This window comes from Meles meles, chromosome 9 (genome assembly GCF_922984935.1).
Source record: "Meles meles chromosome 9, mMelMel3.1 paternal haplotype, whole genome shotgun sequence".
NCBI classification, from domain to species: domain Eukaryota; kingdom Metazoa; phylum Chordata; class Mammalia; order Carnivora; family Mustelidae; genus Meles; species Meles meles.
The window spans coordinates 96,775,693-96,794,760 of NC_060074.1; the positions used below are offsets into that span (position 1 = coordinate 96,775,693).

At 36.2% G+C, this 19,068-nt stretch overlaps 1 protein-coding gene across 2 annotated transcripts in view; it reads right to left on the reverse strand.

The window, feature by feature from the left end:
* Positions 1-3,261: 3,261 nt before the first annotated feature.
* ACMSD (aminocarboxymuconate semialdehyde decarboxylase) overlaps positions 3,262-19,068 on the reverse strand; it is a 102,748-nt gene continuing 86,941 nt past the window's right edge. The window contains exons 9-10 of one of the 2 annotated variants that reach the window (XM_046019853.1): positions 8,556-8,614; positions 3,262-4,830 (exon numbers count right to left, since the gene is read on the reverse strand). In XM_046019853.1, coding sequence (XP_045875809.1) covers positions 8,591-8,614 — 24 coding nt within the window. In that variant the 3' untranslated portion in view covers positions 3,262-4,830; positions 8,556-8,590. Of the gene's footprint in view, positions 4,831-8,555; positions 8,655-19,068 lie in introns of both variants that reach the window. The other variant, XM_046019851.1, reaches the window with a different exon arrangement.

Genomic DNA, 19,068 nt, shown 5'->3' on the forward strand with positions numbered 1-19,068 from the left:
GTCTGGATAGAGTGAACAAAGGAATCTGCTCATGTGAGTGCTTGTATAATTATCGATGATCTTTGCAAGAATATCCAAAAGAATAGGTAAAAATGGTTCCTTCTGGGATGGGTTGAATTTGATCTTTTTGAACTCTTCTAACATATTCATGTATTGACTTTTCAAAAAAACCTAAAAATTTTAGGTGCTTAATAAAAGTGAGCAGTTTTATGTTTTATGTTTAAAATATTTTGTTTAAAATATTTAAACAATATTTTATGTTTAAATATTTTATGTTTAAAATATTTAATTTTGTGTTTAATTTATTATTAAATTAATATTTTTATGTTTAAAATATTTAATTTTATTCAATTTGATTGGAAAAAAGCCTTAGAATCTTCTCTTAAGGAAATACAAAGTGGGTATTTATTTTCATTAAGTTAATCTTAATTACCTGGAATATAAGTTGATGTTTTTTGGTTGAATAATAAAAATTGAGTCAGATCTGATTTCTTTCTTAGGAGAAGTCAAAAAGATGGGGAAGGGTACCGTATAAGGAAGAGAAATGCTTGGTTGGCTGTGAATCAATGTCCTTTGGAATCTGATGGTGGTGGGATTTTTTTTTTTTCATGGATATACTTTGGGGAAGTTTGTATATTAGAAAGAGAGAAAAGGCTGAAAGCGTGATTTTCCTGAGAGAATTTTGAGATTTGGGATGTGAGCAGTGTTGTTTTAGAGCCAGAAGGATCTTTTCAAAATTTAACTCCAGTCATGTCTTCCCCTAGACTTCATTGCTTTTTGACAGATAAAATTCTCTAGCTGACCTGTGAACCCACATGATCTTGCCACTTACCATATTTACTAAAAATGTCTCGCTTTCTCACCACCAGTCTCAGTGGTCTTATTTCTTGCTGTCTTTTCTCTCCTGCCGTAAGATTTTCATTTATGCTGTTCCCTCTGTCTCAAATATTCTTCCCTCTCTCCCCTTTACCTCTCTCCTCTTGCTTCCAATCACAGCTCAAACAACATTTCATCTGAAAAGTCTCTTCCTGGTTGTGATTAATTAAATTTTATTTTTACATAAAAATTATAATTTATATAATAATTAAAATTTCTTTTTATAAACTTTGTACCTCCTATGCACCTCTCCTTTCTAGCTCTTGTTATGGTAGCAATTTTATATCTGTTTGTTGCTTAACTGATACCTGTCTCCCTCACTAGGTTATAGGCACAATTGAGGGCAAGAACCTTGTTTGTTTTTACATTATCCCAGCACCTATAATGATTCTTGGCACTAAAGAAACCTTCAGTAAATACTGCATAACCCCCTCTAGGTCCATCCATGTTGTCATGAGTGGCAAGATTTCATTCTTTTTAATGACTGAGTAATGTTCTAGTTCATGGTGTGTGCACACCTGCATGTGTGTGTGTAATATACATAACATTTACTGTTATATATGTTATGCATATACACACAATGAAATATTATGTATGTTACATATGTAATTAAATATATAATATGTAACATATATATGTATGTACACATCCCACATCTTTATCCATTTGTTTATCAGTGGACACTTGGGTTACTTCCATATCTTGGTCATTGTAATAATGGTGCAGTGAATGCAGAGGTGCATAATCTTTTTGAATTGTTGTTTCCATTTTCTTCAGGTAAATATGCAAAATACTGGATCATATGGTATTTTTATTCTTAGTGTTTTGAGGAATTTCCATACTGTTTTCCAGAGTGGCTGCACCGATTTGCATTCCCACCAACAGTGTATGAGGGTTCCCTTTCCTCTACACCCTCACCAACACCTGTTATTTTTTGTCTTTTTTACTTCAGCCATCCTGACTGGTGTGATATTTCATTTTGGTTTTGATTTTCATTTCTCTGGTAATTAGTGATGTTGATCACGTGTCATTGGCCACCTGTGTGCCTTTTTTTTTTGAAAAAATGTCTACTCAGGCCTTCTTCCTACATGCATGCACACAAACACACACATTTATTTATTTATTTATTTGAGACAGAGAGAGTGAGCAAATTGGGGGAGGAGCAGAGGAAGAGGGAGAAACAGACTCCATGATGAGGTCAGAGCCAGTCACGTGGCTCAATCTCAGGACCCTCAGATCACGACCTGAGCTTAAACTAAGAGTCTGCCTCTTAACTGACTGAATTACCCAAATGCGCCTATATCAGTTTGAATTTGTGTGTGTGTGTGTGTTGGCATAATTTCCTTTTCTTATAGATAAATCTTTTATCCAATTGATGTTGGAGTTTTTCCCTACATTCGATGTGGGAAATGGCTCTAATCTTGTAGCATTATTTGTAATGGCAAATACTGGAAATTATATATAATGTCCAAATATAGGAGATTGATGGACAAAGTGTGGTACACACACACATACAGATACCTGAGAACCAACCTTGATTTCTTTCCTTTCTTTCTTCCCTCTTCCTCACATTTATCAAGTGCTGTTGGTTCTATCTATAACCACATCCCATTTTATTAGTTTGCCCAAGTCACCATTTCTTGCTTTGTCTCCCTGCTACCTTTCTTACCCCCTTAAATAATTGTCTACACAGTTGCTAATTTTTTTCTTTTTTTAACACATAAGTCAGATCATATCACAGACCTATTTTTTTTTTTAAGATTTTATTTATTTACTTGACAGAGAGAAATCACAAGTAGGCAGAGGCAGGCAAAGAGAGAAGGAGAAGCAGGCTCCCTGCTAAGCAGGGAGCCCGATGCGGGGCTCGATCCCAGGATCCTAGGATCATGACCTGAGCTGAAGGCAGAGGCTTAACCCACTGAACCACCCAGGCGCCCCCACAGACCTATTTCTAAAACTCCAATGGCTTCCTGTGAAACTAAATATAAAATCTAAACTCTTGCCTATGACCTAGTTATCTGGCTATCTTTTCAGCTTCACTTCCTACCTCTTTCCTTCTTGCTCACAAACTGCCATAAGCTCTTTCCTGCCTCAGAGGTTTTTCACTTTGCCTGGAAATCTCTTTCTCATGGCTCTTGGCGTTCTACCATTTAAGTCTTAAAGTCCTCTCTAAAGAGGGCCCACAATTTAATGTTTTCTCCCCCATCCTTCCTCTAGATACCCTATACAGTTCCCTGTTTTAATTTCTTTATAGTGCTTGTTAGCATAAGAAAAAAATTTCCTTTCTTCCTTCCTTCCTTCCTTCCTTCCTTCCATCTATCCATCCCTATCTCCATTCCTCCTTTTTCTGTTCTCTCTCCTTTGTTTACTTGTGCATCTTATTCTCCAGATTTTAAGTGTAATCAGAGAAAGACTTTTGTGCTTCTTGTTTACTTTCGTATCCCTACTCCTACAGCCCTGACAGATCATATAAACAGTCTGTGAGTATGAATATCCTTGTCTGTATCTATTTAATGTGTCTTTATTTGTCTGTGATATTGAATAAGGTGATCAGGTTACTGTTCATAATAAAACAGTGATTAAACACTACATTAAAAGTGTTCAAATGTAGAATATATGAAAAAGAACAGACATTTTCCCCCAAAGAATGGGGAAGGAAAAAGTAAAAACATATGCTTCATGTTGCCATTTTGCTCAACTTTGTTTTTCTTTTTAAGCAGATTGTAGTAGTAAGCAGAATGGTGGGTAGGTAATATACTAGAAAGCAAGAGGAGGAGCAGGAAAGAGAGAGAATACTGAACTAAATAAAGTGAAAATAATGGGATAAGTGTAGTTTATTTACCAAGTTAGATCACCTAAAATTCTTGCCACTACTTAACTCTTGATTTTCTGGACTAATAAGATGGAAAAGAACTATGAATGAGTTTAAAGTAAGAGGATCACTTTGAAAAATTATATTTAGTTTTAGAATTCAGCCAGAGGTACATGAACCACAGATGTTCATTACCCTTCCCAGGACCAACTTCATTTTCAGCAGCCTGGGTAGGACAACCGTAAATGAATTCAGTAGAACATAGCTACCCTGGTATTTCCTTGCTCAATCTCCATAACTAGTTTTACAAATTTTGCTCAGTATTTTAAACTAAAAGAGCTTCTGGTAAAAGTAAATTACAGACTGGAACTTTTCTCCAGGATAAGTAAGTTCTCATTCAGTCTGAAAGCCCTGTTCTTATAGTTTGGCCTCTTTGTCTATTTCCCATCTTCCAGTTAGGCTTGTCCATCCTTAGAGACTCAGCCTAAGTTCTGTGAAGATCTGTCCAAGTGTGAATCCAGATGAGTTTTTCTACTGAAACTTCTGTGCCTCCTATTGTATTGCTTAGTTATTATTTTATGAACATATGTCTTGCCTCTTTAATTGGATTATAAGCTCTCTAGAGGTTATGTAACATGTATATCACTTATTTTTTTGGATTGTAAAGCATTCCTTGCCCAGTTGTGGGCTAATGGAAGGTGTTAAAAATGAAAAAAAAAATTTTTTGGGGGGGGCCCTCCCTATTCACATATACCTGCTCAAAGTGGAGAACCTACCTCAGCCCTCCAGGATGAGTCTGGTCTATGTATAAACCATTAATGACCTTTTGCTTTTTATTTCTGATATTAATTTTAAAAGTTCTGGGAAAATCTTTTTTGATTTGCACATGAAATAATGTGCTGTTTCTCAGAATGAAAACATATTCTGAGAGTCATTTTTGTTATGAATAATTTAGGACATTTGTGGATATTCTATTTCTGGGTAAAAAAGCGCAAAATAAGATTTTAGTAAAGCATGTATGATGCATAGTTAAAAACAAAAAATATCTTCTTGAATGTTTGCCTTTGTAGTAAATTCAGTCACTCAAATTGTTTTCTCTCAAGGCCCAAAAATGCTAGAGCATTGCCAGCTTTGAGTTTGTCCTGCAAAAGAAAAGAGAGGTTTTAAAGTATTACTTAATGGTTATTTCAAAATACTTTACTGAATGTCTTTATCAGGTTTTTAAAAGATGAATTTCCCAATGTGAGAGAAAAATATTAGCAGGTTAAACAATGAATATCTTTTTTTTTAAAAGATTTTTATTTATTTATTTGACAGAGATCACAAGTAGGCAGAGAGAGGCAGGCAGAGAGAGAGAGGGGGAAGCAGGCTCCCTGCTGAGCAGAGATAGTGATGTAGGGCTCAATCCTAGGACCCTGGGATCATGACCTGAGCTGAAGGCAGAGGCTTTAATCCACTGAGCCATCCAGGAACCCCTAAACAACAAATCTCTTGACCCCTGTTCTGCCTCACTATTTAAAATCTAAGTTTGAAACTTGGTCATGGGAAGAAAGGACAATTAGAAGAGGGAAAGCCCCCTTCGGGAAAAATGCTTCTTTAGAAACCTCTGTAGGACCCTCTAAATGGGTTTCAAGGACTATTTAGAGACAAATACAGGTGACCCTTGAACAACACGGGTTTGAACTGCACAGGTCCACTTACATGTGGATATTTGCAATAAATATATTGGAAAATTCTTCAGAGATTTGTGACAATTTGAAAAAAACTCACAAACTGTGTAGCCTAGAATTACTGAAAAAATTGTAAAAAGTTAGGTATTTTAAGAATACAGTATATAAGTAAGATACAAAATATGTGTTAATTATTTATGTTATCAGTAAGGCTTTTGGTCAATAGCAAGCTATTAGTAGTTAAGTTTTTGGGGAGCCAAAAGTTATATGTGGATTTTGATGAAAGGGTCAACACTACTAACTCTGTGTTGTTCAAGGTCAACTTAATAGAGAAAAGGTACAGGTTAGGTCTGTGGGACAGGTGAGCTGGAAATAGTGCCCAGAAGTCATCTAGACATCCTCCAGCTTTTAGACATATGTGTTGTCCCTTCACATGGCCTGAACAAAAGGTAACTTCTTTTGGCACAAGAGAAGTGGTAGATGAAGTACCTTAGAAAATGCAAATGTGTAAATTTATAGATTTCGGATGAAAAAAGGCCTGCCAAATTTTTCTTCAGTTTCTTTCCAATTATAGACTAGGTCAACCCTACAGCAAGAACTCCTGTGAGCTGGGGCACCTGGGTGGGTCAGTTGGTTAAGCCTGTGCCTTCACCTTGGGTCATGATTCTGGAGTCCCCAGAATGATCTGCGCATTGATCCCCCCTGCTCAGGGGGGGAGTCTGCAGCTCCCTCTGCCTATCCCCTGCTCATGCACACATACTCCCCCCCCCAAATAAATAAATAAAATCTTAAAAAAAAAAACTGGGAGTTAAGGGGATAACTTCTTGATATGTGTCCAGCTTGCAAAAGGCCCCATGTAGCTGAGAGTAGAAGCAAACATGCATGGGGTTGTGTAATATCTGTGGATATTAATGCGTCTCTATATATTTTGATCACTTCAGGGTTCTTACACAGCCTTGGACAGTGGGGGATTTGAGGCTGGGACCTCTTCTTACTCAGGGTTCTTCCCTGATACAGATTTGTGCCATCCCCATCTTAAAGGGAAAATTTAGAAGAGAAAACTGTTTGCTTTTAAAAATAGGTTGGTACCAACTGTCATTTGAAGACGATACATTTTTGCATGTTGGATATGGTGTTGGGTCCATGTGCTATAATCTAACAGTTAATATTGCCTTTGGCAAATCACCCAGCACCTAAATCTCGTTTTCCTCCTCTGCATTTATATGGTGGAATGCGTCTTCCAGTCTACCTCCCAGCGCTGCTGTGGGCATCAAATGGGTAACCACAAATTATGTGGCTCAAAATTCAAAGGTTGTAAGATGCTTCCTTTCACTATGGCCGTCCAGCCAGTACTTTTTCTTCCCAGAGTTACCAGTTTCTCGTCTGTTTTCTTAGAGATATTTTATGCATATATAAGCAAATACTTATATTTAGGCATATGGACTTTTTTTCAGAAGTGGATAGTGTATTAAACACAAATGGAAGTACACCGTATTTGTTTTTTTGTACCTTGCTTTTTAAACTTAAGATACTTTGGAAATTGATTTTTAATTTTTTTATGGGTATATACATTCCATCGTATGGATATATTATTTATTTAACTATTATCCTGTAGATTGTTTCAGTATTTTATTATAAATAATTTTATAGTAACCTTGTATAGAATGTCATGAATTTGTGAGTGTAACGTTTTCATGTAAGAGTTTTTTTTTAAACTTTGACCTTAAAAGTCATAAGCACATGAAATAAAGAACTAGAGGCACAAAATAATAATAATTACCTGGTAAAGGTCAAATCAGGAGACTTAAGGTAATTTGGTTTCTGTTTAGTTTTGGTTAAGGGAACTTGGATTCTAGTTTAGAAGGAAGCCAGGAATTATGCAAAAGGATTATGACTGAGACTTTTTTAAAAAAAGGTTATTTATTTGAGAGAAAGAGGGAGAATGAGCGGGGAGAGGGGAAGTGGAGAGGGAGAGGGAGAAACATACTCCTAGCTGAGTAGGGGGCCCGTGAGCAGAGCTCAATCTTAGGACCTCTGAGTCATGACCTGAGCAGAAGGCAGACGCTTAACTGAGCCACCCAGGTGCCCCATGACTGAGACTTTTATAAGAGTTAAGAGTTTATATGTCCCTGTGTCTTCATCTTTGACCACCCTTGACCTCAGTTGTGATTGGCAGTGAATCCCTTAGGAAGAACTTGTTTTATTGTGGGGTATGGGTGGAATGGGAGGGGGATGACAAAAGAGAGGGCATCTGAGGACATGGATTCTGATTTTAAACTCATTTTGATTCATAAGCTGAAGGGGCAGAATAGGCAGTGGCAGCATTATGGTACATTTTAGTATTATTTACCCACGCTAAAAATCAAATGCCAAAATTAAAAAATCGTTACTTGAGAGTTCTGGTTCTTTGAGTACTTGTTAATCAAGACTTTAATCTCAATATCCAAATAACCAGAATCATTACAGTTTTTAAAATTGGTAGATTTGTTACAGAAATGTTAAAGGAAAAACTTAGACATTTTTCTTTTTCATCTAACATACAAGCATAAATATTATGATATGCTTCTCTACAGTTTCTGTTTTCGGCTCTATGAATTTAGTTGTACTAGGTTTAAAGTTGACTTTCAGCTTTTAAAAAATAATTAAAAAAATTTAATTCCAGTGTAGTTAACATAAAGGTAGTTTCAGGTGTACAATGTAGTAGTGATTCAGTTGTTCCACTCAGTGCTCTCAAGATAAATGTACTCTTAATCCCCATCAACCTATTTCACCCATCCCTCCAACCATCTTCCCTCTGGGAACCATCTATTCTCTATAGTTAAGAATCTGTTTCTTGGTTCGTCTTATTTTTTACAGTTTGTTTGTTTTGTTTCTTAAATTTCATATTTGCGTGAAATCATACGGTATTTGTCTTTCTCTGACCAACTTATTTCACTTAGCTTTATACTCTGTAGCTGTAGCTGTGCCACTGGAAATGGCAAGATTTCATTCTTTTTTATGGCTGAGTAATATTCCATTGTATATATACACCACATCTTCCTTTGCCCTTTAATAGTTCCACTATTTCTAGTAACAATTCTAGGGCTATTAAGCATAATGTTTCCCTTGTTCTTTGTTATCACATTTGAAAGTACTCTGAAACCAAAGAATTGAGTGGAAAAACTCAGGAAGAAAATCATGAAGCAAAAGACGTATACCTTTGTTTCTGCATCAAATTCTTCTATGGACTCTATCAATTTCCCAGGTTCCAGCTCCCCTAGTGGAAAGGGGTAGTCAGTTCCCAAAATGACTTTATCCTGAAAAAAATTTTAACTGTAACTTGGTAGAGGATCAAAGAAACTTCCCTAAATATAATTATATTTACTTATTACAAGCACTCCTATGATAAAATAACAAATCCTTTCAGTTAAGAGAAACAAACTGATCTTAAATGTTTGATTTAATGGATTCAAAGCATATTTTGACATTTTCTCCAGCAGGTGTCGCTATTGGGTTTCTTAAAGTTGCGAATCAACCTGCCGCCATTCTCCCTCTTTTGAGTAACTGAAATATTTAAGAAGTAAGCATTTATTTAATAAAACATGTCGATATCTGCAGATGAAATTAAGGATTCTATATTTCTTAGAATGACACACTGCAATTGATCCCATATTTTTTTTTCGGTTTTATTTATTTATTTAATGGGAAGGAGAGGACTCATGAGCCGTGGGGAGGGGCAGAGGGAAAGGGAGAAGCAGACTCCCTGCTGAGCAGAGAGCTCATTGTGGCTCTACACTCAATGTGGGGCTCAAACTGTGACCCTGAGACCAAGAGTTGCAGACTCCATGGACTGAACCAACCAGGTGTCCCTGATCATGTAATTTTTGAAAACATGCTGCAGTTGAGAAGAAAAAACAACAGCAACTGGATGAAAAGTAAAGACAAACAAAAACCAATCCCCAAAGAATTCTAATCTCTATAAACTGAATAGTTGTCTTTTTTTTGGAATGATGTCGCTTTGAATCTCCGTTTGACACTTTGTACAACAAAGCAGTAAGGCTTGTCCATCAACAAATATATAAAGCAGTATGTCAATCAGTGTGTTAGAATCTAGATTATCCCGGTCAACCAAACAGAAATGGTCCTTGTCCTCAGAGAACTCATAATGTAGTAAGTAAGAGAGATATTAAATCAGTAATGGCAATCTATCAAAATAAAATATAAACATTTTTTAAAAGATATTTATTTGACAGGGAGAGAGAGAGAGAGAGAGAGAGAGATATCACAAGTAGGCAGAGAGGCAGGCAGAAGGAGAGGGGGAAGCAGGCTCCCCACTGAGCAGAGAGCCCAATGTGGGACTAGATCCCAAGACCCCATGATCATGACCTGAGCTGAAGGCAGATGCTTAACCCACTGAGCCACCCAGGTGCCCCCATAAAAACATTTTCAACCAGAAATTTTACTTCTAGAAATATGTTCCACTAATACACATGTAATAGAAATATACACAAGGAAATTAATTGCAACGTTATTTGTAGCAACGAAAGACTAGCAAACTAAACTATAGCATATCTAAACAAGGAATGAGGAATACTTTCATATGTTGAAATGGAATAATCACTAAGTTATATTGTAAAGAGGAATAATGTTGAGATTATATTGTAAAAAGAAAAAGTCTACGACAGTGTATCTGCTATGCTTATATTTCTATTTTTAACAAGGGACCTATAGACAAAGAAATATACTTTTGTATGTATACAGTCTATTTCAGGAATGGTACCCACGAAACAAATAACATTAGTTGCCTCTGAAAAGAAGATTAGGATTTGGAGATGGAGGAGATCACTGCCTCCCTTTAAGAAATGTAATTCATGGCTGGGGCGCCTGGGTGGCTCAGTGGGTTAAGCCCCTGCCTTCGGCTCAGGTCATGATCCTCAGGGTCCTGGGATCAAGCCCCGCATCGGGCTCTCTGCTCAGTGGACGGCCTGCTTCCCCTTCTCTCTCTGCCTGCCTCTCTGCCTACTTGTGATCTCTGTCAAATAAATAAATAAAATCTTAAAAAAATAAAAGAAATGTAATTCATGGGGCGCGTGGGTGGCTCAGTTGGTTGGGTGCCTGCCTTTGGCTCAGTTGGTGATCCCAGGGTCCTGGGATTGAGCCCCACATCGGGGTCCCTGCTCAGTAGGTAGAGTCTGCTTCTCCCTCTCTCTCTGCCCCTCCCCTGCTCTTTCTCTCTCTGTCAAATAAATAAATAAAATCTTAAAAAATATATAATTCATGTAACTTAAAATTTAACCTTTAGAATATTTAATTCAGTGCGTTTTAGTGTATTTATGAATTTGTGTAATCATTCCCACTATCTTATTCCAGAACATTTTTATCACACCAAAGTTGATCCCATACCCATTAGCAGGCACTCCCCATTCCCTCCTTCCTCCTTTCCTAGTGTAAACTGATTTATCTTCTGTGTCTATGGAATTGCCTATTCTGGACATTTCATGTAACTGGAATTATATAATACGTTGCATCTTTTGCTTAATGTACTGTTTTCAAGGTTCATCCATGTTGTAGTCTAGATCAGTACTTCTTTCCTTTTTAGATGGAATAATATCCCAATGTATAGATGTACCATATTTTGTTTATGCCTTAGCAGGTGATGGACACTTGGGTTGTTTCCACTTTTTGGCTATTATGATAATGTTGCTCTGAACATATTTTAAAATTAACATATAGTATATAATTAGTTTCAGAGGTAGATTTCAGTGATTCATCAGTTGTATATAACACCTAGTGCTCATTACATCATGTGCCCTCATGTGCCCTCCTTAATGTCCTCTTTAATTCCCCCACCCACTTCTCCTACAGCAACTCTCAGTTTGTTTCCTATAGGTAAGAGTCTCTTACAGTTTTTTCCCCTCTCTGATTTCGGCTTATTTTATTTTTCCCTCTCTTCCCTTATAATCCTCTTTTGTTTCTTAAATTCCAGATATGAGTGAAATTATGATAATTGTTTTTCTCTGTTTGACTTATTTCACTTTGCATAATACCCTCTAGTACTCTGAACATATTTATACAAGTTTTTACCATGAGCATGTTTTCACTTCTCTTGGATATACACTTAGGAGTGGAATTGCTGAGTCATATGGTAAGTCCATATGGTAAGTCCATTCCCACCAGAAATGCCTAAGGGTTCCAGTTTCTCCAAATCCTCATCTGTTCTTGTTATTATCCATCTTTTTGATTAAAGCCATCATAGTAGGTATAAAGTAGTATTTCTCTGTGGTTTTGTTCTGCACTTTTCTAGTGACTAATTATGTTGAACATTTTTTCATGCATTCGTTGGCCACTTTTGTCTTTGGAGAAATATCTATTCTGATCCTTTGTGTCTATTCAAGCCCATGTATTTACTTTTTTTTTTTTTTTAAGATTTTATTTATTTATTTGACACAGAGAGACAGTGAGAGAGGGAACACAAGCAGGGGTAGCTGGAGAAGGAGAAGCAGGCTGAGCAAGGTGTCTGACTCCTGGCTTGATCACAGGATGCTGGGATCATAACCTGAGCTGAAGGCAGATGATTAACTACTGAGCCACCCAGGCAACCCAAGCCCCTGTATTTTCTTTTTATAGTTAAATTGTAAGAATTTAAAAATATTTTCTGAATATTAGAGATTTATCAGACATAAATTTTTTTTTTAACAGACATAAATTTATAAATATTTTCTTCTGTGTGGGTTGTCTTTTCACTTTACTAGACATATATTTGAAGTACAAAACTTTTCATTTTGATGAAGTCTAGTTTATCTGATTTTTTCCTTTAGTTGCTTATATTTTTGGCATCACATTTAAGAAATTATTTCCTAAACCAAGGTCATAAAGATTTACAACTATATTTTCTTCGAAGCATTTGTAGTTTTAGCTCTTCCATTTAGGTCTTTGTTCTATTGGAGTTTATTTTATTTTATTAAAGACTTTTATTTATTTGAGAGAGAGACAAAGAGAGCACAAGTAGGGGGAACAGCAGAGTCAGAGGCACAAGCAGACTCTCTGCTGAGTAGGAAGCCTGATGCAGAACTTGATCCCAGGGCCCTGTGATCATGACCTGAGCTGAAGTCAGACGTCTAACTGACAGAGCCACCCAGAGGCCCCTATTGGAGTTTATTTTTATTTAAGGTGTAAATAAGGGGCACAATTTAAATTTTTTGCGTGTGGATATCTGGTTGTTTCACTTGTGTCAAAAGACTATTCTTTCCTCATTTAATTGTATTGGCACTTGTGTTCAAAATGTCTCTTATGCTAGTACTACACAGTTTTGATTATGGTAGCTGCATAGAATGTTTTGAAATTGGAAGTGTGCATCCTTCAACTTTGTCCCTCTTTTTCACATTGTTTTGGTTATTCTGGGTCCATTGCTTTTATATATGAGTTTTAAGATTGGCTTGTCAATTCCTGCCCCCCACCCCCACAAAGGCACCTGTATTTTTGATGGGGATTATATTGAATCTTTTAGGTCAATTCAGCACTTCCATACATCACCTGGTGCTCATCACAAGTGCACTCCTTAATGAACATGGGATGTCTTTTCATTTATTTAGGTCTTCTGTAGTTTTCTTCAACAACGTTTTATAGTGTAGTGTCCAAGTCTGGCATTTCTTCAGTTGGATTTGTTCCTAAGTATTTTATTCTTTTTGATACTATTATAAATGGAATTTCCCCCTCAATTTCATGTATGGATTATTCATTGCTAGTTTATTGAAATACAGTTATTTTTTAAAAAAGATTTATTTAGGGGCGCCTGGGTGGCTCAGTGGATTAAGCCGCTGCCTTCGGCTCGGGTCATGATCTCAGGGTCCTGGGATCGAGCCCCGCGTCGGGCTCTCTGCTCCGCGGGGAGCCTGCTTCCTCCTCTCTCTGCCTGCCTCTCTGCCTACTTGTGATCTCTCTCTCTGTCAAATGAATAAATAAAAAAAAAAAAATCTTAAAAAAAAAAAGATTTATTTATTCATTTGAGAGAGGTAGGGAAAGGGGTAGAGGGAGAGGGAGAGAGAAACTCAAGTAGACTCTGTGCAGAGTGCGGAGACCATTGCTGGGCCTGATCCCACAACTCTGAGATCAGATCTGAGCCAAAACCATAAGTTGAAAGTTTTAACTGTGCCACTCATGCGCCCCGAAATACAATTAATTTTTTTAAGATTTTTATTTATTTATTTGACAGAGAGAGATCACAAGTAGATAGAGAGGCAGAGAGAGAGAGGGAAGCAGGCTCCCTGCTGAGCAGAGAGCCCTATTTGGGACTCGATCCCAGGACCCTGAGATCATGACCTGAGCTGAAGGCAGCGGCTTAACCCACTGAGCCACCCAGGCGCCCAATACAATTAATTTTTGTATACTTATCTGTTACCTGCAACCTTGCTGAATCTGTTTATTAGCCCTAATAATTTATTTATGGATTCTTTAAGATTTTCTATACATAAGTTCACGTCATCTGAAAAATTTTGCTTCTTCCTTTCTAATCTGGATGCCTTTTATTTATTTTTCTTCCTTAATTGTCCTGGCTTAGAATCTCCAATACAATATTGAGTAGAAGTGGTGAGAACAGAACCTTTCAGTTCACCATTAAGTTTGTTAATGTTAGTTGGGGATTTTTCACAGATGCGCTGTATCATATTGAGGAAGCTCTCTTACTAGTTGCTGAGTGTTTTTTATCATGAAGGCTATTGGATCTTGTTGAGTACTTTTCCTGCACCTATTGAGATGATTGTGTTGTTTTTGTCCTTTATTAATATGGTGTATTATATTGATTTTTTTTGTGTGTGTTGAAAAACTTGCATTCATGGGATAAACCTCAGTAGGTCATGGTGTATAATTCTTTTTACATGTTGCTGGATTGAGTTTAATAAATATCACTGGGGGAGGGCACCTGGGTAGCTCAGTCAGTCAAGTGTCTGCCTTTTGCTCAGGTCATGATCTTGGGGTCCTGGGATCGAGCCTTGAGTTGGGCTCCCTGCTCAGTGGTGAGCCTGCTTCTCCTTCTGCTGCTTCTCCCCCTCGTGCTTTCTCTCCCAAATAAATAAATAAGTGAAACCTTAAAGAAAATAAAATTACTAATTTAACCTCTTTACTTATTAGAGGTCTATTCAGATATTCTTTTCCCCTTGAATCAGTTTGTCATCTTTCTAGGAATTTCATTTCATTTAGCTTATCTAATTTGTTAGTGTACAATTGCTCATTGTTTCTTCTTATAATTCTTTTTATTTCTGTAAGGTCTATAGTAATGGCCTCTGCTTTCATTTCCAATTTTAGTAATTTGAATCTTTTCTCTTTCTTGGTCAGTTTAGCTAAAGGTTTGCCATGTGAGCTTATCTCAACCAAAGTTTGGTTTTGTGATTTTCTCTATTTTTCTATTCTCTGTTTTTTTCCATATCTGCTCTGATATTTATTATTTCCTTCCACATGCTCACTTTGGGTTTAGTTTGCTTTCCTTTTTCTAGTTTCTTAAGGTACAAGGCTAGGCTATTGAGTTGAGATTTCTCTTCTTGTTTACTATAGGCATTTTGCAGCTATAAATTCCCCACTAAGTACTGCTTTAGCTGTACTTCATGAATTTTGGAATATTATGTTTTGTATTGTATTTGTCTTAAATATTTTCTAATTTTCCTTGTGATTTCGTCTCTGTCTAGTGTCCTTTCATTTCAGCCTACATGTATGCTCTTTAGCATTTCTTGTATAGCATGTCTACTAATGATGAATTCTCTTTGTTTTTGTTTATTTTGAAATGTTTTCATCTCTATTCATTCTTGGAGGATACTTTTGCTGGATCTAGAGTTCCTGATTTACAGTTTTTTTTTTCAGTGCTCTAAATATGTATTCCACTGCCTTCATGGTTTCTGATGAGAGCTAAGGATAGAACCATAGAGAACATCAACATTGCAGGTGGAATGGTTGCAGATATGGAGGGTAGAGGGAAGTCCCCACAAAAGAGGTAGAGAGAATGATTGAGGTGGAAGGAAAGCCAAAAAAAAGTGGTATTAGGAAAAAAAAATGCAGGGGTGCCTGGGTAACTCGGTCATTAAGCGTCTGCCTTCAACTCAGGTCATGATCCCAGGGGCCTGGAATTGAGCCCTATATCAGGCTTCCTGCTCTGCAAAGAGCTTGCTTCTCCCTCTCCCACTCCCCATGCTTGTGTTCCCTCTCTCATTATCTCTCCTTCTATCAAATAAATAAAATATTTAAAAAAAAGAAAAATGCAAAGAGAGATATTTAAAGTTTTTAATAAGTAATACTCTAAAGAGCATGAAAAAGGTAAGCAATGAAGAGTGTCCTTATTAAGTGTACATCCAGTGGAGTGACAGGGAGAAAAACAGATGAATTGTATGAAAAATAAATGAATAGTGAAAAAATGGCAAGTGTCTCTTAGCTTGGGTGCCCCTCTTCTCTTTCACTGCTCTTCTGTTTGTGCTACTTAGGCAGTCTTGTCTGTAAACAAAGATCTAGCTCCTAAACCTTGAGTCTTGAGTATAGGTCTTCCTGATGGACTTCGCCCCTCAGCTACCTCAAAGGCAATTAAAACTCAATATGTTACCTAATATTTAAGTCCTGATCTTAATATTTATTCTGCATCATGTTCATTCTCATTCTCTCTCTTGTTCTCATTTTCCCACACTCTTACTCTCTTTCCCATCCCTGTCCACTTGTATCCTGGATATCTTCTGTTTGCTTCTCCAGATCCACTCTCCATTCTTCTTTACTATTTGTCTCCTGGAGACTGACCAGTATGAACTATGCAAAACTCCCTTGATCTTAGGCTTCTAATTGGGTTTGGCTAATAGGTAACATGGGTGGCAGACTGGAGAGTGGGAGGAAAGTGTTTATGTTTCAGGTCCCTCCCTGTGGAGTTATTCAGCTTAGCTCTACCTAAAATTCTCTGCTCTTGTTATGCAGACCTTTTCACAGAGTTCTGTCTTGAAGTTTTGGCCTAGAATGGAAATGGAGCTTTCCATACCTTTGTAAGTACTCCATTTATTAATTTTTCTTGTAGTTTTCCCAATTCAAGCTTACCATCTTATTTTTTGCTGGAACCCTGTTGTCACAGTGTGTACCAGTTATACCAAACGTTATAGTTTCCTGAACTTACTGGGTTGATTGCATCCAGCCCTGAACTCCTATTTTTGATTGATTGACTGATTGACTGATTGAAGTGGTGGATACCTCTTTGTTTTGCCAAAATTTCAAACTGATAGGAATGTTGCATAGTAATTTAGAGATCTGCTATTTAACCTTCACCCAGATTCACCAATTTTTTACATTTTGCCCCCTTTGCTTTATCATTTTCTTTTTATGGATAATTGTATATATGCATATTTTTCTGAACTATATGTAAGGTGGAAAATGATGGCTCCTCACATCTAAACAAATTAGCTTATTACCTAAGAAACAAGGACATTTAAAAAATATAATCACAGTACAGCTCTCAAAATCAGGACAGTTAAAATTAATATAATGCTATTATTATATTATTCCTAGTCCATGCTCAATTTTGTCAGCTGTCCCAATAATCTTTTTCCCTGGTCTAGGATCCAATTGATAATCACATTAAATTTAGTTGCTCTGAAGTTTCTCTTAATTTAGAACACTTTTTTTTGGTTTGTTTACTCTTGACCTGGATTTTTTTTGAAGAGTACAGCCTAGCTATTTTATAGAATGTCCTTAAGTTTGTGTTTGTCTGATTATTCCTCATGATTACATATAGATTATCTATTTTTGGTAGGAATCTTACAGAAATGATATTGTCTTTTTCAATCCATCATATCAGGGGTGCATGATACTGGTATGTCCTAGTATTGGTGATGTTTAATTATTTAGTTTAGTTGGTGCCCACCTAGTTTCTCTACTATAAAGTTACAATTTTTTTCCCTTCATGATTAATAAGTAATTTGTGTGGAGACACTTTAGGATCACATAAATATCTTGTTCCTCATCAAACTTTTACCCACTGGTTTTATCAATAATGATCTTCTAGCTCTATAATTTTTTCTACACTCTTTAATTCTAAGGAAGAGATTTTATTATATATACATGCTTATTTATTGAAATATATATGCTCATGTATTTATTCACATATATTCTGCATCCATTTATATATTTATATCATTCTGGACTTTATTTTATTTAGTGGGTTATAACCCATTCCTGTCATTATTTATTTTTGATGAAGAGATTAAAAACTTGGATCAGTGTGAATACCTTCAAGTTGTTCCCTGTGTCCTTGTGTTATTTCCCCACTATTTTTTAAGTACTCTCAAGCACGAGTTGTTTTTCTAGCTTATTTTTTACTTTCTCTGTTCTGGAATCAGCCATTTCTTCAAGCAGCCCAGTTTCCCTATTGTAGAAAATGGTATCAATAAACTAAGATCTGGGCAGAATGCACAGAAAATATTTTCAGAATTGCTGATACCTAGTACTGCAAGAAGTAAAGTTACATATATATACACATATATGTATATATAGACTATATGTGTATCTATATATTTATAAATAAATATATTTATATATGTATGTATAAATATATGTATATATGTATATATAGTCTATATATACATATATGTGTGTATATATATATTTAAACATTTTATTTATTTATTTGAGAGAGAGAGAGAGTTTGAGAAAGGGGAGGGTCAGAGGGAGAAGCAGGCTCCCTGCTTAGCAGGGAGCCTGATGCAGGACTCGATCCTGGAACTCCAGGATCATGACCTGAGCCAGAGGCAGTTGCTTTAGCCAACTGAGCCACCCAGGCACCCATAGAATTCAGTATATTTTTAAGTTAATAATTACATAGATTAAAATACAAAATTCTCAAGTATTCAATTTGATAAGTTTTTTTCTTAATTTGGTAAGTTTTGACAAATGCTTATACCTGTGTTACTCATTCCTCTATCAAGATGCAGAACATTTCCGTCACCCCAGAAAGTTCTCACATGTCCCTTCATTTAAGATTGTTTGTAGTTTTGGGCTGTTTTGAATAAAGCTGCAATGAATGTTCTTGTAAAGTCTTTTTGTGGATATATGTATTCATTTCTCTTGAGTCAATATCTGGGAGTATGTAGGAGTGTGTTCCATAGCAATATACTCAAGTTTTGTCGTGCCATATCCTTTGCAGTGCAGTTTTCAGTCTCTTTGTTTTTAGCACTCTAGTGATGTGTGTGGTTTCTCATATTACATTTCCCCAGTGAACGAAAGAGGTGGAGTATCTTTATCTATTTACTTATTTGTACCATTTTAAAGAGCATGTTTCCTTTTAGGTTTGATTTTTTTTCAAGTCTTATTGAGATAAATTAACATGGAACATTATATTAGTTTAGGGTGTACAACATAATAGACATATGTATATAATGCAAAATGATTACCTCTGTAATCACCTCACATACCTCTGTATATCACCTCACATAGTTAAAAATATTTTTTCCTGTGATGAGAACTTTTAAGATCTACTCTCTTAGCAACTTTCAAATACACAGTATAGTGTTGTTAACTATAGTCACCATGCTGTATATTACATCTCCAGAACTTATTTATCTTACGACTGTATGTTTGTATCTTTTGACCACTTTGACTTGTTTCCCTTGGTATCTTTATACATGTTTATTGGCTAGTTGTACATCTTTTGCAGAATGGTTATTGAAGTCTTTTGTCTATTTTTAACTTGGGTCATTTGTTTTTTTATTACTGAGTTGTAGT